Source organism: Clytia hemisphaerica, unplaced genomic scaffold (genome assembly GCF_902728285.1).
Source record: "Clytia hemisphaerica strain Z4C2 unplaced genomic scaffold, Clytia hemisphaerica genome assembly, whole genome shotgun sequence".
In the NCBI taxonomy this organism is placed as follows: domain Eukaryota; kingdom Metazoa; phylum Cnidaria; class Hydrozoa; order Leptothecata; family Clytiidae; genus Clytia; species Clytia hemisphaerica.
This window is the reverse complement of record NW_027104606.1, coordinates 118,715-143,421: the sequence shown is the minus strand read 5'-3', so window position 1 is coordinate 143,421 and position 24,707 is coordinate 118,715. Positions and strand designations below refer to the sequence as shown.

At 35.6% G+C, this 24,707-nt stretch overlaps 3 protein-coding genes across 3 annotated transcripts; 2 read left to right on the top strand and 1 right to left on the bottom strand.

The window, feature by feature from the left end:
• Positions 1-2,080: 2,080 nt before the first annotated feature.
• LOC136824232 (uncharacterized) lies at positions 2,081-23,289 on the bottom strand. Its single transcript, XM_067080406.1, has 7 exons — positions 22,706-23,289; positions 10,621-10,706; positions 6,931-9,855; positions 6,540-6,657; positions 5,721-6,152; positions 2,618-2,796; positions 2,081-2,121 (listed from the first exon to the last, which is right to left on the bottom strand). Exons 3-7 carry the CDS (start codon positions 8,072-8,074, stop codon positions 2,081-2,083), a joined length of 1,914 nt encoding a protein of 637 aa, XP_066936507.1. The 5' UTR covers positions 8,075-9,855; positions 10,621-10,706; positions 22,706-23,289.
• Positions 8,820-12,652, top strand: LOC136824231 (probable serine/threonine-protein kinase tsuA). The gene is made up of 4 exons (XM_067080405.1): positions 8,820-8,826; positions 9,389-9,453; positions 10,436-10,591; positions 11,138-12,652. Exons 1-4 carry the CDS (start codon positions 8,820-8,822, stop codon positions 12,650-12,652), a joined length of 1,743 nt encoding a protein of 580 aa, XP_066936506.1.
• Positions 15,068-21,913, top strand: LOC136824230 (uncharacterized). Its single transcript, XM_067080404.1, has 13 exons — positions 15,068-15,454; positions 15,660-15,797; positions 15,978-16,069; positions 16,315-16,505; positions 16,709-17,029; positions 17,186-17,877; positions 18,062-18,184; positions 18,330-18,675; positions 18,796-18,957; positions 19,145-19,385; positions 19,541-19,944; positions 20,174-20,971; positions 21,102-21,913. The coding sequence occupies exons 1-13, from the start codon at positions 15,119-15,121 to the stop codon at positions 21,743-21,745; spliced, it is 4,488 nt and encodes a 1,495-aa protein (XP_066936505.1). The 5' UTR covers positions 15,068-15,118; the 3' UTR covers positions 21,746-21,913.
• Positions 23,290-24,707: the final 1,418 nt, after the last annotated feature.

Genomic DNA, 24,707 nt, shown 5'->3' with positions numbered 1-24,707 from the left:
AAAGTCAAAAACTAAACTGAGTCATGCCAAAGTCTCTAATGAAATACAGTTGACTCTCTGATTCGATTTTCAAGGAGGGTCGGATTTTCATCGAGAGCGTTTCCAATAATGGGAAATCTCCCTCATCCAATAAAAACTATGTGAATATTGAGTTATAGAACTGGGAAAGAAAAACATAAGCGACACTGGATTGATTTAAACGTAAATTGGGTATCAAAAGTCTTGCTAAAAACTTAAGTTCTTCAGAAAAACACTTTCAATAATTGCCTAATTTCAACAGCTTAGAAAATCGAAAGATTGAATCTCGACCTCCTTCCTACAGGCCTTTTACACGCTGGAAATCGAATTAGAGAGCAAAAAATCTTCAATTGTCTTCAAATTTTCATCGAAAACGCGAGCTCATATAGAATGTCGAGTAGTAGAGTGTCGTTTATAAGAGTGAAATTTGATGGTGATTTCAATTTGATTGAAATCGACAGTTTATCGAATAGTCAGAGAGCTTCAACTTTATAGAACACCATCATTGGGTGATTAAAAGCCTCTAAAAATCCCTTATACAACATTATTGTCACGGAGCTCCAGGCTTAAATTATTTACATTATTTATTCCGCTGTGTTATGATGCAAAATTCTTGCATTATGGTACAAAATCAGATTAAGGACGAGGAAATTAAAAAATAGTTAACAGAAGTCATATATAACATGTGTAGTCCTTTCTTTTTACTAGTCGGTAAAATAAAAAACTGTCTTGAAAATTAAAAAAAAATTATTAATCTAAGTAGTCGTCGTTCTGTTGTTGGAATTCATCATCATCAGGAAACTCGGTTAAGTCGACTTCATCTCTAATGTCGGATTGCTTTGGTTTTGGCATCGATTGGTTTTGCTTTGTCTTTATTATTTTTGGTTTTTCAAACAGTTCTTTGATAGTCTTTCTTTTACTTCCGGTTGGAATTTGGTTTTTTCAGAACACGCGATGTAATGGTCTGAAAATGTAAAAGAATTTACGATTTAGAATTTCGAATCCTCCAAATTCTTGATATTCATCACGTAATGAAACAATAATGTGGAGAATTGAAATTGTACCTCTGAAAATCCAAAAATGGGGTTTACAGTACAGGCTATAATCAGGTTATTTATAGCAAAATATGGATGACAGTTGAAAATATTTTCAAAAATAAATAAATGATGGGTCCTAGAGTCCTAAATGTGATTCTGTTGAATTGTATCGCAAATTCAACATTTTAATAATAGTGTTTTCCATCATTTTTAATTATTTCATCTCTTGTTGATATTCTAAACACTAATTTTAGCAATGAAATGAAGGTATTGAAACAAAGTCAGAGTAGTAAAAAAGCATGAGAACTTACGTCGATCAAAATGATTAACCCTGCCCTTGACAAGTCCGTCAGCTCTCATCTTTATTTCTTTCTTGCAAAGCCCACACTTAATCTTCCAATGTCAAGTGCACAACTCTTTCCTTTTGCCCCGATTGATCGAGCCTGAGTCGGCTTTAAAAGCTTCGGAGCCACTTCGCGAGGATAGCTCTGTGAAGAGGAAAAATAATTTTACAATTCCTTAGCATTTTTCATTTAGGCATAACGCTTCTAAGGGTAAGTATATCCATTATTATATTTTGTAGAAACTTAAGCATTGCCTTAACATATATTGAAAGTCGCACAATTTACAAAATTTGGATCAACTGTCGTTAAAATGGTCCTGACTCAACAGTGGGGTAAATCAGTAAGATAGAGACTAAACTTATCGTTCTTTGATAGAGACTACATTTACACCGCTGATGAGCCAGGACGATCTTAACGACACCTGATCCCAAAATATCAACGCATTTGTTCTCCTATGCAAACAAATAAACAAAAAAAAACTTGTATAAATATACCCGATTCGAGGCTCAATTCTATTGAGTGTAAGGTAGACGTCCAAATTTGATATGCGAATTGAAATTAAAGTTACCTTTATTCAACTCTTCCAATTCTTTTTCAGAGATATCGAGAATTTTGTTGGAGGATTCCGTTTCAGCTGATTTTTTCTCAGGAGATGACGTTGTTGTTAAATTTATCCTTACCTTAGTTCTTAGCAAAGGAAACGATCACTTCGTGTACCATGACTAAAAGAATAAGAGGTTATGTTAATCGTTATTTAGAGTCATAAAATTTACCCAAAACAAGATCCTTCACTTCTATACTTTCAGTTTTGTAATTAACAAATTTTCATCTCTTCAAAACAATGATAATTAGAAATTTACAAATAATTTCTTTTATCATCGTCTTAGGTCAGAACTGAACTTGCTATGGATTTTTAGAGAAACACGCCTGTAAAGGCTCTTTAAAGATTTCTAAGCTTAAAGTGGAACATTTTAAAAACTTTTCAGAACATTCTGGAAGATTTTCAAAAGCACATTTTACTATTTTTCGACAATGTTCATGGGAGAATATTTTTCAAAAATTTGCATGGCTCCGTTTTTGATTTTGCTGAGGAAAAAGTTGCTAATTCGGATTTGAGGCCTTGGGCTTGCTAACCAAGTTGTTTTTAAGGGTTATTTTGAGGCTTGAGCCCCTAGCAACTTGGTCTTATAAAAAATGTTTATTTAAGACAAATTGTACCTTGTATATAGTCTTTATTGCTAATTGCTAATGGCAGCTCTAATTCAAGTGTCTTGTTAGTGTTGATGGCATACATGGTAGGAGGAGAATTTTCCTGTGCGTGTCTTCTAGCCAACGTTATATCGATGTTATTTCCAAGACCATACTTCTTGCTTACCTCTGAGATTCCACCTTCTACCCTGATATAACAAAAAACAAAAAAACTAATTTGAATACAATTTTAAATTTGTTTTCCATTTGTTTTTGTTTTCCATACACATACTACCTTTCCACTCTAGTAGGTCTAGTAGGTGCACAGTGTACAATATAAGTTTGGTCAATTCTATTCCAGCCCCCTTGATACCAATTCCCCCTTCTCAGAAGAGTTGAAATATACGTTATAAGAAGCTATTACAAAGGTTTATGTACACTATGTATACTACTTAAATTGTATCTTTCCTCCCAACCCAACGTTAAACCAGTGGTTAGTGTTTTGGTGAATCTGGGAATCTGAAGGGCCCTGAAGTAGAAGCTGGTCAAACTGATGATTCTGCAGCAGGATCATTGTGGTTCTTTTGGATCTATAGAAGGGTCTGCTTAGTCTGCAGAATCTTCAATACCATTGTTCTGGGGAAAATGCAGCAATACCCCTGGTGATTATAGTTAAATCAATGAGCAACTGGGGTAGGTAAAAACGTCATTAGGACCATCAAAAAGATGGTCATGACTATGACAAGGCTAGATCTTATAAAATCAAGACACCAACTCGACCACCATTTTCACGGCCACTATGAATTAGGCTCAACTCCAGGGGGCCCTCCAGCACTAGACTCATCAAAACTATTATATCCACCCATACTGGGGTCACATGTTAGAACAAACTGGTCATCACCCAGAAGTACTAGGTTTTCGAAATTACAGGAATCTGTATTTGGTGGCTCGGCTTTTAAAGGACTAAAGTGGACTCAGCGAGGAAATGAAATTGAGGTAAGGGCAAACCCGACTTTCATAAATTTTGTGGCAAGTCTCAATGCCTTGCTTAAAATTTAGGCTCTCGAGGGGGCCTCAAGGGTAAAAAAATTCGATTTACAACCCTGGGGATTTTGCAAATACCTGTGTACCCCCACCTTTTGCCTACATGGGTACTACCCCCTGAGCATTTCTTGGGGCAAATTTTCAGATCACACCTTATGTTGAGGCAACAGGCCAGGCAGGGTTCTAAAGCACTCCCATCAATGTCAGTTCAATGTGTCCTTCTATTCCTAGTAAGTTTAAGTCACATACTGGAAGAAAATATTTTTTTTTAACCACAGTCAAGACAAAATGAAATCAAAGAAAGCTTACCTTGTGACCCTCCAAGCGATATCAAAGACACAAAATTGTTACCGGCAACGAGGCGGTAACATTTTTGCCGGCAAATTGGCGTATAATTTACCGATGTTGCCGATCTGGTTTAAATCGTCACCGGCAAATTACCGGCAAATTACCGCTCAATGGTAGACCGGCAATCTGCCGATCTTCAGCGCGACTTCAGATTTTAGACAGCGGCAAAATATCGGCACGAGCTGATTGCGTCACTTATTTCGGCTGCCGTGAGAATAGTTTGCCTCGTTCTCACGAAAAGTAGCCATTTTAGACTTTTCACAAAAACAACAACGCGACGATGGGGAGATGGTTTTTCATGGCTTGAATGAAACATGTCTATGTTTTTACAGTTTATTTTAGCATTCTTAATGTCTCTTACAGTATTCTAAGTAATTTTGGAAGATTCCCTCACAAGCTATCATAAGGCCTATGAGATGTATTGTGATTTGAGTTCTTCATACTGGTGGATGCAAACAAGCAAAATGAAATGAAAGCTCTAAAATATTATATACTTTTTTTGCTGCTTGTTTTTTAATTTTTGCTGGTTTTAACTTTTAACATTCATTGCTCCAAAACCCTTATACCCACTTAGAATAAGGTTCACCGAGAAAGAAAAAGAAAAAATGTTTCCACAGCAAGCTGCAAGCAAACTAATACGTGCCATTCAAACTCAAACTTTCCGTAGATTTTTTGCAAAAATTTTATAGTGTCAAAAAGTCGCCAAAAATTAACTTGCACAGTTTTTCCAGGTTTGTCTCCCAAAATCTCAAAAACCCTTAAGAAATTGAAAGAAAATATGTATATAGTCAAAGGTAAAGAAGGCATTATCTCGCAAAATTAAGTTTAAAACAAATTCTTAAATTCTGAAATAACACATTCTTGGAAATTCCTGGAAGTTCATGACAATTATAAATCTCAGATTTTTCTATCTCGGTTGAAACTGGTTGAACCAAAAATTTTATATATCGTATATATAAGGGTCCCCTTATTTTTACAGCTGGGACATAGCTGAACCAATGTTTCATATTTAAACTATTACTAGAAAATATAGTGGACCCATTATTTTGACCGCTGGGCCCAAGCGGAACCAAAAATTTTTATATATCGTATATATAAGGGTCCCCTTATTTTTACAGCTGGAACATAGCTGAACCAATGTTTTATATATAAACTTTTACTAGACAAAATAGAAACTTTATAAAACCTGTAACTTAAAATAAAATGTATATAAGAAGGTTTACAGTACTCTTTTGCCTCATAAGCTTCAACCCAAGCCAAGAAGTATTTGTTCCTCTAAGTAACTTTTTGTGTGTGAAAATAAATGACTTTTTCAGATGCATGCGCATTATTTTGGTCTTCGGAGGTAAACAAACCAATTTTGCCTGTCTTTCCCTAGGGGAAGTTGTTTTTTAAGCTTTTCTTTTTAAGTTCTGTTGGTAAAAACCCCCTCAAATTTTAGTATGTTCTGCTTCAACGCCTAAAGTGGTCCAAACACTAAAAAATATATTTTTCATGATGTTTTCCTTTTTCAGATACCAATATTTATCTACTATCAAAATTCAAAATCTAACACAACATCCCATTATGAAGTTCCATTGACTGAAAAGAAAAACGACTTGGAAAAATCAGAATGCTACGTCAATGAAATCAATAACAAAAACAACATTAAGGAACTTCTGAAGCAAAATAGATAAATGTAGTAAAAGATGCTTGAAAATTAAAGTAACATAAAATTCGTCACAATGACCAATACGATTACGGTGCTACCAAATCCTCTGTTCCAGGCGTGCAAAATTGACGAATTTCCTTACGGAGATAACTTGCTCTTTGTTTTGTGAAACCCTTGGGCGTTACAATTGTTGGTAGCTCAGATGTCACTTTCGGAGGATTACGTTTATGGAAAATTGATACTTTAACTGGTTCATCATCAAGCGATTTCAAGCAGGTTACAATACCAGGTTCCTCCTTAGTCATTCGAAAATGGTGATATTGTAAAATGTCCTTGATAGCTTGAAAGTTCAAGTCTTTCTCAAAGTATGTTGTCCAATCGTATGTGACAACATTGATTTCCTTGTTGTGGTTGCCAACAAGAACGGGAAAATTGCTCTTTGACTTGCTGCACACGTCAGCGATTTCATATAGCGATGAAACACGTGTTTTTCGCAGTTGCTTTTTGAAGCTGCCAAAGCATCTATAATAAAATTTGACAGTAATTAAATATTGTTGTAACAAAAAACTGGAAATGTTTTTTTAATATATTATTTATGGAAGCCCACTTGTATTAATTTGTTAAGCTAAGATTTGCAGAAAAAGTTATATGTGTAATTTTTATTGTTAACCTAAGGAAACTTTAGCATTATTAGGATGATTCGATAATGACAATTTTTAAAGTGATTTTGATCGGCTCCTCTGTTAGTTTTTAGTACTTTAAAGGTTTTGTTTTTAAACAAGAGTGATATTGTTTGCTTACTCATCAATCTTAGTTCACATTGGATTGACACAAATGTGGAGCAAGATTAGTCAGAAAGAGGACAAGAACACTTATGTAAAAATAAAACCTTTAAATAAACTACTGTACCTGTCACAACTAAACTTGGTATGTCCGGCAACCATAAACGAGTATTCAATAGATTCGTGATATCCATTGATAATCCTCCACATGAGGTACCATACAAAAGCATTGTTTTTGTTTTGTCCTGAAAAAAGGAAAAGAAAACTGAAATCAGAATTGGTCTTGTCATTGTAAAAATCTTAAAAGAACAAACCTTACATTGAGTGCTCATAGTGCAGAAAAAAGTTTTATTAGTTGACTCTCTCGATCTTCAAGGGCTGAGAATTTTCTTCGAATTAGAGGAAGACTCGAATTACAGAGAATACTTAATACCGACTTTATACTAATTTCTTTCTGAGATTACCCCTCCCTCCAACTAGGCACAGAAGTGTATAATTTGAAAACAAATTAATCATACCAGAACAATTATCAGCGTGTAGATAAGCATCCTTTTCTCCCATGCCAAAAGTTTTGAAGAAGTGGTGGAGATAACTGATAGTTGTATTAGCCCCTTTCCCAGTGGTGCAAATTTCGTCTATAAGGTAGTCGAATTGGAGATTTATGCCGTCATTGCAAATACCGAAAATTGCACATTTCCGTGGCGTTTTAAAATAAATTGGTCCTGGTTGAAGAGGATTCGCCGGATAGTGTGTTTGCTGGGCATAATCCCAAGAGTAATGTGCAATGCTATCCGATGAGCATGGCGCTTTTTGAGAAAACGCGTCCGTTAAACCTACAGCCTGTTCTTTAGCGCGTTCAACTTGGGCTTTGTAATACCGTGCCTCTCGAACGGACTCCTCAATATGCCGCCTGTGCGCTTCATCAATTTCGTCAGCTTCGTCGTCGTCACTGTCAAATTGTGACCTCAATAGTCGTTCATTCCCTTGCTGGCATACCCAACAAAGGTCTCCCATGGGCTTGGTAATGATTATGTTTGGTAGTTGGGATTTCCATAACTCGCAAAAAGAAGTGAACCCCATAAATTCGAAGCCATTGCCCTCACACAAGGCCTTGTATTGGTTGTGCACGCTCTCTTTCGTTTCAAACGAGGGTATCAGCAAAAGTTTAGCATCGTCATCGCGGTGGTTTGCTACGCGACCCGGAAGAGGTACAGCATTTGCGAGCGCAAAGTTTTCGATAAAATTGACGGCCATTTCTCTCGTCTCGAAACTAAAAGCATTGTGTGGACGTCGTTTGGTGTTGCCATGTACACGCGAAACTGGGCCATTCTCGTGAAAATGTTTAGACATTGACGTCAGAAGAGTTTTAGAAATATCATAGCAAAACATGAAAAATTTCCGGCAAATACGAATTCCGTATAGCGAATATTGAATACTATCACCCGTTTTCGATTTTTGGGATAGAAGGAAACCCATTAACATCATATCTCTTTCACTTTCATCCAATTCCAACATACTGTTCCTTAATTTACGAATGTCTTCTTTAGAGAAGCTTTCAACACATTGCTTTCGATCAACACCTAATTTACAACTACAACCATCACGAAAAAAATTGTCTACTAATTCTTCCTCCTCGAAATCTAACATGCGTTTTTCGGCCATGATTACACGCAGAGATTATAACAAATCAAATTTGAAATGGCGAACTCAGGTTATTTATGGGGTGTAAATTTTCGGACGTGAAAGAAAGCATACAAGGTAGTCTACATTGAAAAATATATTTTCGGACGTAATAGTACGTAGTTAAAAAATTATTACAAGAAAATATAAATTTTTTCGAACGTACAATGTAAAATTCGAACGTTCTGTATGTTGCGGACTTGTACGTGACCATGAATTATGAAATGTAGCACATTCGATAATACATCAATCAAATTCGAACGTGACGTCAAACATAAGAGATGCCTTGGAGTTTTTACAAGATATTTCACTAATTGGTCATTTTAAGTGATAGGGATGACGCGTTACTTAGAAAAGTAAAAAGATTCTTTTATTTCTTCTTATCGACCAACCAAATGAAATAAGAGCTTGTAAATACTCCAGATTGTCCCAAACGTAAATCTGAACCCTATAAAAGAGCCAAAGTGTAACCAATCGTTCTCCCGGTTTTTCACAAAACTTTACGGATCAGAAGCTTAGAAATAAGAAATCTTACCTTATTTACTAATCTAAATCTTATTCTTTCGTTATGTCAAGAAAGCCTTTAGTGCCAAAATTTGCTTTGATGCATTTTGAATGCGATAATTCAATTAGTGTGGTGTTGACAAAAAGTGTGGATTGGCTAGAATTCGGCAAACTTGGCCATTGTAAAGATGGAGCTAAAAGGCCGGTTGGACGTGTTTTAAAAATGGCAGGTAAGACCTCAATCCTACATCCTATCTTGATCACGAGAAGTAATTCGAGTTCCCCATCTCGGACCGTGCGTAAATGATCAAGTTATTCTTCTGTTCTACGCTGTTTTAACTTAGGATGAGAAGTAATTCGATGAGCCGTTCCTGGATCATTTCGAACGGTGCGTAAAGAATTTGTTAGAACAGTGTAATAAAGAACAGAAGGATGGAATATTATAAAATTGAACTACTAAAATTAAAGATCGCTACTAGTTTTCTTCACCAATCGTGCGAAAATGATTAAATTATTCTTCTATTCTATGCAACTTCTCCTAGCTTATAATGAGAAGTAATTCGATGAGCCGTTCCTGGATCATTTCGAACCTTGCGTAAAGAATTTGTTAAGGGAATTGGATAGAACAGAGGAATAAAACAGAACTTTCAAGGTCTATTTTTTCATTTCATTTCTGAGCCTGGAAAAAGGTCTTCTAAATTTCAAACCTCAGAGCTTATATTTTTCATTCAAAAAAAAAAAAACCGTCTAATGACTAAGCCAAGAACATATCGTTCTCTGTTCTATTTCTAGATACTGAAGTTGAACTCGACGAATATGATATTCACGGGGATGAAGAAAAATCTGACGATACACAGGTATATATTGAGTTTAAAGCCTAGAAGACCAGAATTATTTAACTTTCCGGATCTTGGAGCTTCAAACTCAACAGTTAAATTTATTTCAAATAAAAATTCTAGTTCTTTTTAACAATCCTTTGAGAGTGATTTGTTGTAACCAGTGGAACCAAGGCGCGATAACTTTGAATTTGCATTTTCGATCGTTTACCAACTTGTTTATGTGCGTCAAAAATCCAAAACAGGTGATAGTATTCCATGTACACTATACGGAACTCCTTGTCAAGAGAAATGGCCGTCAATTTTATCGAGAACTTTGAGCTCGCAAATGCTGTACCTCTTCCGGGTCGCGTACCAAACCACCGCGATGACGATGCTAAACTTTTGCTGATACCCTCTTTTGATACAATGCCTCATGTGAATCTAAAACATAATTTTTTTAAATCATTAACTGCGTTAGTAGGCCATGACAAGGGCCCTAAAACTTCTTATGTCATGTTCAAAATTCAAAACAATCTTATATCCTTTAAATTATTATCCTTGGGAAATCTTTCCATCTTTTTAACATAGCATTAGTGGGTGCAGAGAAAATGGCAAAAAAGTTTGTATGTGTGATGAAAATCAAAGGAAAAAAGCTTCTGACTCCATCATTGATAGTTTGCTTGAATTATCTGTCAATTTTCAGTCTGAAAAACTAACAATCTAATCGGTAAAATTTAAGATTTTAAGAGTGGTGTCCATATTTTAACAGCAAAAATGAAGTAGTACCTGGTACTAAATATGGGTGGGTGGTGCTAATCAAAATTTTAGTAAAAAATCAAGTTAGTACCTATGGGTTAGTACCCTGCCTCTGTACCCCTCCCCTGTTTTATCCAATACAATTTTTGGTCAGTTTGAAGAGCTTACCACGTGGTGTAGTCTTTTTTCATTGTGAAGACTTCCTAAAAATACTTCCTTGTCTCAGCGTGTACTTTATATTAGTTACAATGTTTTTACTATACAGGAAGCCAAGACGACAAAATGCAAAAAGCAAGAAAGAAAGCCGAAAAAGCAAGAAACAAAGCCAAAAGCAAAAAAGCTATCAAAGCAAACGCCTGCTCAAAAACAACGCTCAGCCAAAGCAAAGGATTGGATTAATGACAAAAGTGGACCAGAGGAAGTAATAATAATAATAATAAAAATTCTAACCGCAGTATTTTGATGCATTTGATGTGGCTTCTGTCAATGATTGAGTGAACTTCTCAGCATGAATATTTGTGGAACTCTGTCCAAACCTGAAAAAATAATTTCAAGAAATTTGTTTCTATGTTCATAATAGTCACCTTAATGCTCCCTTCTCATTCCTATCAAACACTAGGCTTTTAACAGACTGAACTTTATTTTCTAGTACCTTAAAGGAAGAAATTTTGGACGGGAATTTGATTTGGCGCATAGCTGAATATTTTACGCCAAAAGTGTTATTAAATAAGCAAAAAAAACCTGTTTTTGGGCTTGAAAAAGCAAGAATTTAGGGAACGCGCAAAATAAATTAAATTTGGCAGAATATAATTTGACGGACGAAGGAAAAAATTAATTTTGTTGGGAACTTTATTGGGTGGATTTTGGCTAACTCCGCAATTTTTTTTCGGCCAAATTTTCTTCTTTTAAGTAATTAATTTATAATTATCAGATGAAATTCCAAACAAAATAAAACCTTTTCTTTTAGCCTCGAGAAATCAGCCCTGAGGAGCAAGCTGTCATCCAGAAATTTAATGACAAACAGAACGAGAGGATGAAAAACTACAATTCGTTTTTGGTGGAGAAATTTTCAATCGAAAAAGGAAAAGCCAAAGAAGAGCAAGAGGCGAAGAACATTTTAAAAAGGCCAAGGACCAAACCATCATACCCTCCACTTCAGTCATCACAATCCAGAAAGAATTCACCTACGTCATCTCCAGAATCCAAAAGATCACAATCGACATCATCTCCAGAATCCAAGAAACCATCGCCATCGCCATCGCCATCACCATCACCATCTTCAAAACATATTAACATATCACCATTACCATCACCATCCCTCAAACATAAAAAACCATCTCCAAAGTCATCTCCCGAACCAAAAAAACCATCTCCAATGTCATCTCCCGAACCAAAAAAACCATCTCCAAAGCCATCTCCTGAACCCAAAAAACCATCTCCAATGTCATCTGTCATAAAAAAATCATCTCCAATGCCATCTATCATAAAAAAACAATCTCCATCTCTCATAAAGAAGCCATCTCCATCTCTCAAAGAGCCATCTGACAATGCTTCAGCTTCAAATATTATTAACTCTTTGAAAACACCAGAGCAGAAATTGCCACAACACATTGCTTCAAGTGCAGGTTCTATTGATTTTAATTTAATTTCGACACCAATTAGTCAAAAAAATTTGAGCGTTCTTTTTAATAAAATTGACAATCTGGACAAATTTGTGCGGACAGAAATGCGAGAAATGAATGATCGTCTAAGTAGGCTGGAAAATTTAGTAGCTACTAACAATGACATGGATGCGTTTGTGGCAGCAGGTAACAATCGTACCTATCTCGATATTGTGGAAGACCCTGAGGCATTCTTTGACATTCCAGAACTGGAGACACAGGACGACCAACCACCTCAGCGCCAACAATCCGTCAACCACAACATCGAACTGCCTCAATCCAACAACCACAACCTCCAACCGTCTCAATCCAACAATCACAACCTTCAACTGTCTCAATCCAACAATCACAACCTCCAACTGTCTCAATCCAAAAACCACAACCTCCAACCGCCTCAATCCAACAACCACAACTTCCAACTGCCTCAATCCAACAACCACAACCTCCAACTGCCTCAATCCAACAACCACAACATCCAACCGCCTCAATCAAACTACCACAACATCCAACCGCCTTACCACCAACCATCTCAAATGATCACCCAAAACCAAATGTGTAGTATTAGTGACTATAAGTTCAAAGCAGCCATTGAAATGGGTAAAAAGTCAATAATCAAAGACTTTGAACATGGTGTGGTTATGACATCAAACATTGACGGGGTCCAGGGGTATAAAAAGTTTAACGAACAGAAGATTAAAATCATTTTTGATATTGTTTTGCATCAGTTTGGGCTTCACAAAGACATGAGATCGTTGTTGAAAAAAGAAGTTGGTGCCAAGTTGAAGGCTTATAGAAAACAGATGAAAAAACATCAGTCTTAATTTCACTTTATTTTTTTCAATTTTAACTAAAACAGAAATTAAGATTTGGCATTAATTTAAGTTAGTCTTCATACTTCATCTTGTTTCCTTGACTAAGTTTTGACAAAATACGGTTTTTGAATTTTACAACGCTTTTTTATAAGAATAGTGTAATTTGGATAATTGGCAAAATTTAGTGCGAAAATCTTAGCGTTTTCTTATTTTTTAAGATGACTTTTATACAAACATGAGAAATAATTTGAGTTTGGGACTGTCGAGTACACATTAGGAGCTAACATTATATTCTGCTCTAAAGTTTAAATTCAAAACCTTGTTATTCAAATCTGTTAAATTGGGTCATGTTTAATTTGATATTCTCACTAAAGGTATTCTTATAAAAAAGCGTGTAAATGTTTAAGACTGAAATCTTACCTTCTTCTTGTCATTAAAACCTAATAGTGTCTTTTAGATTTTGTCAGTGGTTTTTTATCTTTTGATCGGATTTCTACGGTTCCGCTTGGGCCCAGCGGTCAAAATAATGGGTCCACTATATTTTCTAGTAATAGTTTATATATAAAACATTGGTTCAGCTATGTCCCAGCTGTAAAAAAAAGGGGACCTTTATATATACGATATATAAAAATTTTTTGGTTCCGCTTGGGCCCAGCGGTCAAAATAATGGGTCCACTATATTTTCTAGTGATAGTTTATATATAAAACATTGGTTCAGCTATGTCCCAGCTGTAAAAAAAAGGGGACCTTTATATATACGATATATAAAAATTTTTTGGTTCCGCTTGGGCCCAGCGGTCAAAATAATGGGTCCACTATATTTTCTTGTAATAGTTTAGTTCATTTTTGATTTGTTGCTAAGCTTTTGAGAAAACAGTTGAAATATTATTTCACACTTTACGATTGGATATGATTAAGCAAATTATCATACTAAGCTACACGTTTTTTTATGTGGAACCTTAACTTTGCTCTAAGCCTGGAGTTCCTTATTTTTACAGAGAATTTCAGCCTCAAAATTCCTTATCGAGTTGTTCCTTATTTACAAAGCTGCTAAATTTTGATTCGCAAAAATTGGATTCCTTGTCATTCTCAACCTGAGAATTCTTAACAATTCCTTATTCAGCCTCGAGTTCCTTATGAGCGTGTTCCTTATATAAAAAGTGTTTAATTATTATTTTTTTCTCATTTTGTTAAAAGACTTGTTTTGCAATGTTTTTTCAAAAATATTCCTTCCATAGATTTTACGACTTATCATTTTTGAAATCAAAGATATTTTAGGTTTATAATTTTTAAAGTTTCTGCTTGAAAACTAATAGAATTTCAACCAAGATACAGAAATCTGAGATTTATAATTGTCATTAATTTCCCAAGAATGTGTAACAGTATTTCAGAATGTAAGAATATTTGTTAACTTACTTTCACGAGATAATGTCTTCTTTACTTGGACTACATATTTTCTTTCAATTTCTAAAGGGTTTTCAAGATTTCAGGAAAAAAAAGCTGGAAAAACTGTGGCAAGGCTAATTCAATTTTGTGAATTTCATAAGTTTGAAAGTGATTTGAATTTAATTCATGAAGGGAAACTTAAAGATTATTATAGAAAAGTAAAACATTGAATTTGAGAGCTTCAACTGTATTGTCAGTGTATATTTGAATGGAAATGAACAATCAAAATATCTTGCTCGTCTAAAAGAATATAAAACAAAAATTTTCTTGAATGGCCCAAAACGTAAGTTTGATTTCAAAAAAGATGTACGTCATCCAATAGGGGTGACAAAAATTTTCTGGAATGGCCCATTGTACCATTATGATATCCTCAAAATAAAACTATTTCAGGCCTGAAAAAACATTTGCACTGATATTGGGCCATTTCAGTCGGACGACATGTATTTTTGAATTTTTTCTTAGCCTCAGAAATAATTTCTCTTTTTAGACCATGGCCAGGTACCTCAAAACGTTTCACTTTTTTTCAAAATGTCGGTGAATAAACTTTTGATATCTTTCTTGGTCAATTTGAGGGTGCTGATTCCGATTTTCAATGTTACCAAGCTCGAAAACCCGCAGTTTTTGAGTAATTTTTAAAAGAAAAACCACTCGTCTCTCACAGCTCACTCCGCCATGTTGATAAGCATTTCGGACGCGATTGTAAACAATTTCAACATGATATATTTTGCAGAACAAAAGATAGCGTCCGACGTTTGAACTGATATAGCGTTCGGTAAAATAGAGTCCTTTGTTTGGTCTAGAAAACGAAAGTGGTCATGTAATCTTTTGAGAAAATGGCGGGGAAGTTTTAGAGAGGAAAGCTTTGTAAATATGGCTCGAAACATGTTTTGAAATTGAGTTCTGCTTGGTGTGTTATTGCTAATTCATGATAAGTTTAATTTAGTAGAAACCATAATTATATTTATTTCATTTAGATTGAAAATATGAGCTTTTTAATGGTACAAATTTGTAGATTGAGTAGGTTATAGAATGCCACGTCCTGAAAGGAATTGTGTCATCCATTTCCATAACATTAAAACAACACCATTGATAAAATTCTCTGATGTAGCCTTCAAACGTGTTGTTGAATTTCAAAAGAGCTGGCTCAATCTCCAGTCACAGTGTCCTCAAAAGGATGTCGCACAAAATGAAGAGCTCATGGCATTACTTGTTGACTTTGATGAACAACATGACAACATTGAGGACATGTTTTACCATCGGGAATGCTATCAAAGATTTACAGACAAGGGGAAATTGAACCGGGCTCTGGATAAAGATGTTGAAATTCAAGAAGATGAAGAAGCCGAATCTAGATTTCAACAATGGGTATGGCTATGATGATGGACACTTTCTAAATTTTTATGTAATTTTTGCCTTTTTATGATATATAGCAGGCCTTTTAATTCAGACTTGTTGCAAAATTCTATCATCAGTAACTTGCAATTCCTCAAAAAGACAAATTTTTCTTCTCAAATCAAATGTTAGAATTTACTTCGTTGATAAGTAACAATTTACTTGTTTTCTTCCAAAGGAAATCCTCCAGAACGATGGCCCTTCTAAACGTTTACGCTCATCAATGTCATCTCCGCCACCTGTAGCTTCCAAATCTAAAGATATTCTTCCACCTGTTTGTGTCATTTGTAACAAAGTTGTTATCTATAAAACAAATGTAAGTTCAAGGCTTTTGTTGTTCCACTGGCAATTCGTGTCGGCATTTGCGGCTGCGTCTGACTGTTAATAAAATATTAATCTAATAATAGACTGCTCTATTTTGTAAATTAGTACCAGCAAGAATTTGTTTTCTGTTACCATTTTTATTTGTTTTTATTTTAATTCCTTTTATTTTTAGCATATTGATGGGAAAAGGACAGCTGTTAATATATCCAGTGTTGAGACATTGACAGACTCAATAAGAGAAGCTGCTAAGAAGAAAGATGATAGGTATAACAATAACATCCCTAGTGTCTAGGTATATTAGGGCACTAAGAGTTGAAGTCTTGGAATGCATTTGAAGATATTATACAATCATGTCCCCAGGCACTAGTTTGCAGGATGATGATGTCTGCTGCCTAACTTTTGGCGGCTGGGTCCAAGTTAAAAGTTTGTCTTAATCTTAAGGATAAGAATTATCTTATCTCATTGATCATATTGTATTGATCAATTCATCAAAATGTTTTCCCCCCTAGTGAGATGCTTAACAAAATTGGAACCAAGGAGATGGCTTGCTCTGAGGCAAAATATCATATACCATGCTATAAACTTTACACAAGATGTTTGTTTCAACCTACTAATGCGATGGATGTGGAAAATGAAACAGAATCAGAATTGACAGAAACTGAATTGACAGAGACTGAGCTCACTGAAGATGAATTTGAAGGTACCATTTCTTCTAATTTCGAATTTTGTGACTTACTGTTTTTTTTTGAATAGGAGATTGATATTAATATTCTTTTCTAAAATTACTTCTCATGGTTTCACTTTGTTTTGAATGAATTTTCTTTGGTGCCTTGCTTTTTAAATTTAAATAATTGTATAGAAACTGCAATGTGTAGAATTTTTGTTTTGTTTTCATTTATGTAGGATATGACCAGCCCGACTATCTCAAAGACCGAGAACTTTACATGGCAGCATTGTATCTGAGAGACATTGTCAAAAGTCACAAAACCAAATATACATGGCCACCAACACAACAACATTTTGTTCGAGGAAAAATTAAAGACACCTTACCGCATAGACTCTTTAATTTCTTTACATGGGTGATCGGTGAGAGTAAAGAAGCTATGTTTGATGAATTTGTTGACGTCAGCGATGAAAGTGAATCAGTGGTAATGTCAATGGCACAAGATTTGATTTATAATGCCAGCAAAGGTCAAGTTCAAACTGAAAAACATCTGGCTCTAGGTATGTTTTTCTCTAAATGAATAATTCTATGATTGATGTTCCTTTTACAAACAAAATATTCTCTCAAAACACAAAAGGAATCAAGCATTTTTCCATAACCAACTAACTAGCATTATTGAGTAGTAGCCTATTTGCTATTTTTTTTTCTTCTTTAAGGCATGGCTGTTCGTCAGATAGATGGTGGAAACCAATTGATTGATATCTTACATGGTCTTGGTCACTGTACGTCCCATTCATCAGTTCTTCGACACGACACTGCTTTGGCTGAGAAAACGCTGAAGAAAGATGAGGAACTCCCAGCAGATGTAGTTGAGGGAGAAATCCCAATTCTTGTTATCGACAATGCAGATTTTGGAGAGGAGACCAAAGATCAAACTCACATAATGAACATGATTTTGCTTCAAAATCCAAGATTGGAAGCTCCTGAAATGACTGACGCACCTATGAAAAGAACCTACAAAAAATCCATAGCAGCTCCAGACGTTCACATTGATGAGTACAATATGACAAAGAAAAAGTCTCCAAGTTTTGCTTCCATGTTGCAGGGCACCTCCACGACCTGCACAGCCAATTTTGACGATGCAAAAAGTAAAGATTTTCTTTACTTGGTTACCAAATCATTGTCCCCTTCGGGTAGTAATGAAGAACCACCGTTTGATTGGACAGGGCACAACACCAAGTTCTCCACACCCCGTAAGCAAACAAAAATTCATTATCTTCCCATCATTGATGCCCTTCCTACAGAGTATTCAACTATTTTCACAACAATGAACAAAGCACTGAAAATGAAGGATGAAGTCAAATACCCATACATTGTCATTGTCGCTGATGAATCGATCTATGCAAAGGTACTACAAGTAAATTTTTATCTTGTGATTTCTGTGTAACATTTTACTGGGATCCTTTCATAACTTATATTTTTTTGTCAACTGAAAATCTTTTTCGATATAATATTTTGTATCATCTTTTCGTCCCTAACACTGCCTAATACCTTACACGAGGATAACATTTTATTGCATTTTAAAATTTCAGGTGCAACAAATCAAATGGAAAGAACCACAGTTCAATAGTATAATCGTGAGATTGGGATCATTCCATACAATAATGACTTTTTGTGGGACAATTGGAAAACGATTCGAGGATTCTGGTTTAAAGGTATTATTTCTTGATAATATTATTCTTTTCCAATAAATTAAAATGCATTATATGAAAAATTCTGATTATGATGCTGTGCGATGTGGGAAAATTGTTACAATCAAAATTACAATTTTAAATTATTTCTGTGTTGTATCTTCTTCAGGAAGTTATCATTGCAGCAGATATTGGAGTGGGCCCATCTTCTATAAAGAAAGTCCTGAATGGAAGATTTTACAATGGAGCAATTTATATCAACAAGATCGTTTATGAGGCATTACAACGAATTCGATTCAAATCCTTTTTGGACTCGTTAAAAGAAGAAGAAAGGGAATCAATCATTTTTTTTTGTGAAAATTATCAATCTTCATGCAACAACTCTGAAGCACGTGAACACATCATTAAAAGTTTCGCTTTCATCAATATAATGAAGAAATATGAAGAATTCGTGAGAGAACATCGAAAACAGAATGCAACGTTTGATTTTTGGAGCTCATACATTGATATGGTTGGTAAGAAACTTTATATGGTTTAAAACAGTCTGGTCTATGATAATTAACAACATTGTTTTTAGATATCATTAGCCTACCTTTCTCAAAAGTATATCATATATATTTCTTAATTTTATTCAGGACTGCTCTTGAACTTCATCAGAGGAACTCGTGAATCTGATTGGGACTTACACATGGAATCTGCTGGCCAGATGATTAGCTTTGCATACGACAGACCAAACTATTCTCGTTACATGACAACCTATTGTATGGAGATGAAAGAATTACCCAAGACTCATCCTGGTGTGTACTTAAATTTTTCTGGTCTTAATATCTTTACTTTAGAGAGACTTTCACCCTGATTAATCTTTCTTTAGTATAAACTGGAAACAATTTTTTATCCATATTTGCTGGTTATCACATGAACTACCTAGGGTTATCACACCACAAACTTAGAAATCAATAATGATGAATTTGGTACATTCTTTAGGTGCGCTAGAAGATCTCAGAGATAATTTCACTGTTCAACGTCAGAAAAGGCATGGTTTTTCAGCAGTACCATGTGATATGACGATCGAGCAAACTGCCAACCGAGATTCAAAGACAAAAGGGGGATTGATAGGAAATACGTTGAACAGGGGTTACATGCACCGCTGGCTTCTATCACAACACCATCGAACAGCAATCACTAGAAGATGCCAAGAGATGGCTGGAGTTTCTAGATATGATAGGTACTAGTATATTTCATTCTGTTCATTTTTAAAGATAGTTCTTTTTGAAGCAGAAAATCTATGAGAGCCACTTATTAGAATTATAGATCTTATCTCCTTCTATTGAACCACCATATTTTTACTTAGAGTTTGATTTATCGCGTTTCTATTTTTAGATCCAAAAGGAATTTAGACAAGACTTTCCGAGTGAAGCACGAAAAGCATGTCAACTCAATTGTGGAAACAGTCGAAGGTCTCGTTAACCCTTTTGAATATCAAGCTGATGAAAAGTCGATTGTAAACATCTATAGTGGCCGCGTAGCCTGTCCAGAAACTTCAAAGGACCTGCAAAGAGCTCATTCAGTTGGAGAAAATTCGTATCACCTGTTCCTTCAAAACCTGATGTCAAAAACCCCAGATTTATTCGAACCGATACAGAAGAACAACCTGAAAACGTTTCTCGTCAAGGAGAAAAGAACGAGAGACTTGCTTGGTCGTCTCTTATTATTATCCAACACAAGAGAAGTAGATCTGACAAGTCTTCTTAACAATAGTTTATCATCACTGCCTTTATCACTTGGTAAGCTTTCACCCGTTTTTATTTCGCTTTTTTTGTGAAATGGTTTTGGATACGTCTTGCAGTACTTTGCCTTTATTTTCAAAAACCAAAAAGATTCTTTTTGTCTAAATTGGACAATCTCTCCACCAATTTCGTTGATTTTCCTTTACGGGCTTCTTGCTTTGTACACTCCCTAACAAATTAGGCACAAAATGGCCTACTAACCTTTCCTAATTATCTTTTATACTAGCAAACTCTACTGGAAAAATGAGAAAGACAGTCAAGTCCAAGGTTATGGACATGCTTGAAGATTCATCTGACAAATCTAACCCTGAATCCATCACAAGCGAAGTCCTGCTCATTGACGCTATGGCAATAATCCAAGCATTGAAAAATCCATCCAAAACGTTTGGAAAATTGGCAACACAAATTTTCAACACTATCATGACCATTGCAACCAAATTCAAATCAACGAGAGTTGACTTCATTGGAGATCGCTATCCGGATATTAGTATCAAGGGGGCTGAGAGAGAAAAGAGAGCTGTTGGTGATGGCCAAGTCTTTGCAATCGTTACAGAAAACCAGAAAGTTCCTTGCGACTGGAAGAAATTTCTTTCAGTTGGCAAAAACAAGGAAAACCTGTTGTCATTTCTGTCAAAACAATGGAGAAGTATGAAGCCTGATGACTTCCCTGATGACATTAAGTTTTTCATCTCGGAATCGTCCACCTGTTTCTCAGTCATGAAAGTCGATGCCGAAATCTCAATCGAAAACATCGAAGCTCTTAGCTGTGACCATGAAGAAGCCGATACACGTCTTTTGTTACATGCGAAACATGCCGCCGATGAGGGGCACACAAATGCCCTTATCAGAACACCGGATACTGACGTTGTCGTCATGTTGGTTGGCCTGGAGAACCAAATTGCAAATCACTTGTTCGTCGAGACAGGAAATGGGAATCGGCGGCGGATTGTTGATATCAACGAAGTGGCATCATCGTTACCACCCGGTGCCTCCCAAGCTCTTATTGGTTTCCACGCTTTGACAGGTAAGAAATTATTTTATTACTTAATTGGAATACTTGGAAGTGCTAGGTGAACAATCCAATTCATTCTTTTTTCATTATGTTCTAAGATTATCGTAAAAATAATTTTGATAATGTATTATTGCCTCTACAGGATGCGACACCACAAGCTCATTCTTTGGGAAGGGTAAATCGAAGTGTTGGAATCTAATGGTGAATAACGTTCAGTTCGTCGACGCGATATCAAAGATCGGAGATTCGTGGGATATCCCAGATAATGTCGCGCATGTAATTGAGCATTACGTGTGCAAGCTGTTCGGTTCAAGTGCAACAAACGTCGTCGATGCACGCGTGGAATTGTTCAAGCTCGGAAAATTCTCAGAAGAATTTCTGCCGCCTACACCAGGTGCACTTCGTCATCATCTCCTTCGAGCAAACTACCAATCGATGATTTGGAAGAGTGCTCTAAAATCAACCATCAATGCCCCCTCCCCTGATGGCCATGGTTGGAGATTGGACGGTGGTAAATTGAGCATCGACTGGAATGTCACATCGATTTCTGATGTGACGTCTATCACTTCTTGCGGTTGTAAAAGTGGCTGCATAACAAATATCTGCAAATGTAAGAAAAACGGTTTGCAGTGCACCAACGCCTGCAAGTGCATAAGTTGTGAGAATGCACCAGAAGAGGCAGTCGATAAGGCAGAAGAAGAATCAGATGACGAAAGTTATGATGACGCGTTGAACGACGTAGACTGGGATGATGAAAGTGACATCGACTTTACGTTGAATTTATAATAATGCTTTTACTTTGTACGAGTAATATGTTAGTTTATATTTTTCATTTCCTGCACGTTTTTTTTGGATAAATGACTGCATTATATTTTAAGAGACCTATTATACTACAGATTTCAAAATTAGCGTACTCATCGATTGTTTTAACTTTTTATCCGTTTTTTTACTTTTGTCGAGTAACCTCTGAACTTTGCATTCCCAAAATCAATGAAACATAAGCTTTAAAAGGGCTCTCTCTTCAATTTAGTTTTGGTTGTATATATTTTACATTGTTCTGATTGTTCTGTAGTTCATTTTATGAAAAATTACATTCTCAATAATGAAAAACCGATTCAATCGATTTTTGATCGATTTTTTATCGAATTTCTGATATTTTTAAGCCATATTTGTTAGAAATTATATTATTACATAGAAAAATAAAATGTATAATGCATCTAGACGGTGTTCATGAAAAAAAATTCGAGTTTTATTACTTCTTTACGTCAGAAATGAAAAAAATCGATAGTACTCGATTGACCCGATTACGTTATTTTAAAACTCGATTTACTCGAAAACTGCGGGTTTACACTTTTGGTAACATTCGGATTCGGATTCAGCACATAAAAAAGTACTAAAATCAACTCTGAAAGTTTATTCACGGCCATTTTGAAAAAAAAATTTATTTTTGAATCGATATCAGAAGGCTGGCCACGGTCTATTTCCAGTGGTGGTCGGTACGGTAAAAATCCATGTACTTTTGCTGGATATTCCACTCTTTTCTAAGGGAGCAAAAAGCTCCAGTTGTATAATCAAGACCTGAAAAATTGCTTAATGTTTTGTATTTACAGTATATATTCAAGCACCAAAAAATCTATACTTTCATAAAATTATCTCATTGTTAAGCTGTCTAAGCCCACCCAATCACATAAAAAAATGCAGTAAGGGGAAATTTTCCTGTGTGGAGGTCCAAGTCAAGCTACATACCTCCTTTGATTCTGCTTCCCTCAAGTTCAGAAAATTGATAGATTCGCTGTCAAGAAAGCTCTGAGCAAAGTTGTGGAAGGTGTGTGTCTATCTGTTCAAGAAGTTTGAGTTTTTCCTTTCTGTTCACAATTTTGTTGATTTAACATGTTTCTTCTCTCCAGTTGAAGTGGTAAAGAAAGGTTCTGATCCGAGAGAAGCCTCGTGTATAACAAAAATACTTCACAGAACAGCCGGAATTATAAGAATTCCCAAGCAACTTTCGTTCCGTGATCTACCATATATTGATTACGTAATGTTAGAATGTTTTTATTCTTCGTCTACCGGCATCCATAAGGCCGGCAAATTGTCGGCAAATTGTCGGCAAATTACCGGTATCAAACACCCTTCTAAAAATAGACGTCACGGCTGGTAACCGGAAAGTTCCCGCCTATAGGTTTAAGGAAAGAAAAAATTGCTTGATTTCGTGAACCGATAAATTGCCGGCTTAATTCTATGAGTGAGCGGACGATTATCGACTATTGCCGGCAAATTGGCGGATCATTTTCCGATGTTTGCCGGAAAGATTTTTATGTACTTAAAATCGCTTGGAGGATCACACCTTATGATATCAATAATTTTCCCCAAATCTTTTCCAACTTCTTCAGCATTGATTTTTACTCGAAATTGTGTATATAATCTTTTCCACTTTTGCCACTTTTATAAAGTAAGGCCCGACAGTGTAAAATTGACATTTTAGTAAATAATCTTCATGCCATCTCACACAGTCAAAAAAAAACACAAAAACACACTGTTATCTCGTTTGATGGCCTTTTCTTTTTCATTTGAAATTTTTATTCAGGTGTTTGTTCAATTTTGTGAGCGGCAGGAGAGCAGAGAGAAAAAAAGTCTCTCCATCATATTGCCTTTTCCATTTTATATCTATTTTGAAAGGTCGAGGAAGATTTCGATAGCGAAGGAGAACAAGTATCTTCCGCCACAACAGCATCTATAAATCTAATTCATTGTTTTACTCTCTCCTCCATCGTAAATTTGATTGCATTTCTGAGAAACCCGAGAAAAAGAGAGAAAAAAAAACTACAAGGGGCAACTGTTTTTCCGTCACCGACAGAAAAATAAAGTCTTTCCGTCACCGGCAGGAAAAGAAATTCCGAAATATCGTCAGTTTTTTGACGCGATTCCGTAACTCCGACTAAATATTCATTGATTTTCCGTCACCGACAGTAAATCAAATTCCGTCACTCCGTCGAATTTTTTGCAAAATTCTTTCACTCCGCATGAAAAAAGCCTCGATTCTGCTCCTCCGTCAACCGTGAAACCCCCCCTGTAAGGTATTGTAAATCTCTAGTTTATATTGGTTCTTCTTTCTAAATCCCATTTTTCAACTCCAAGTAGTTTTTTTGTCAAATTTTTGGTCAAAATGACGTTTTCGTCAATAGCTCCTCGTCTACTCCACTGAACTAAGCGTCATCAAAAATCATCAGAAAGCAAAGTTCAGCCAGGAGTAGATTCTATTTTAATATTTACCCTGTTTTGGGGAGTTTTCAGAAGTATAATTTCCACCCCCCGGCAATTAGGTCTCCCCGTTTATTAAAATTTGAAAACTTTTCCAACCCCCCCCTGTTTATTTGGCACCTAAGAGTATAAGTGCATGACATGAACTCTCTGATTCATGTCAGTCAGAGGTATGATCTTGAGAAATTAAAAAAAAATCGATTAACCAAATGCTTGAAAATTCATAACTTTATAATAACTTAATAAAATCAAGGAAAAGCTTCTCGAAAAAGTATTTATTTTCATTATACTCAATACAAAATGTCAAAATGGGTTGGACTACATTTGCCCAGCCATCAACCATTGTTTCGCCTTTTTTATGCAGACATAGGTCATATCTTCTTAACGTGGAACACACTCTGATTTTCCTGTCCGAGCCGAAAATCAAAAATCGACCCCTTTGAGAGACTAAATTTTGGTCGATTTTTTCCAAATTTTGGTATAATTTTCA

Excerpts from the sequence above, each read along its gene's own strand:
- LOC136824231 (XM_067080405.1), top strand. Across the intron at positions 9,454-10,435 it reads AAAAATCTGACGATACACAG|GAAGCCAAGACGACAAAATG; the intron begins GTATATATTGAG and ends TTTACTATACAG. Across the intron at positions 10,592-11,137 it reads ACAAAAGTGGACCAGAGGAA|CCTCGAGAAATCAGCCCTGA; the intron begins GTAATAATAATA and ends CTTTTCTTTTAG.
- LOC136824232 (XM_067080406.1), bottom strand. The coding sequence starts at position 8,074 with ATGGCCGAAAAACGCATGTTAGATTTCGAGGAGGAAGAATTAGTAGAC. Across the intron at positions 6,658-6,930 it reads ACACGCTGATAATTGTTCTG|GACAAAACAAAAACAATGCT; the intron begins GTATGATTAATT and ends TCCTTTTTTCAG. Across the intron at positions 2,122-2,617 it reads CAATAAAGACTATATACAAG|TCATGGTACACGAAGTGATC; the intron begins GTACAATTTGTC and ends TTATTCTTTTAG.
- LOC136824230 (XM_067080404.1), top strand. The coding sequence starts at position 15,119 with ATGCCACGTCCTGAAAGGAATTGTGTCATCCATTTCCATAACATTAAA. Across the intron at positions 16,506-16,708 it reads CACTGAAGATGAATTTGAAG|GATATGACCAGCCCGACTAT; the intron begins GTACCATTTCTT and ends TCATTTATGTAG. Across the intron at positions 17,878-18,061 it reads ATGAATCGATCTATGCAAAG|GTGCAACAAATCAAATGGAA; the intron begins GTACTACAAGTA and ends TTAAAATTTCAG.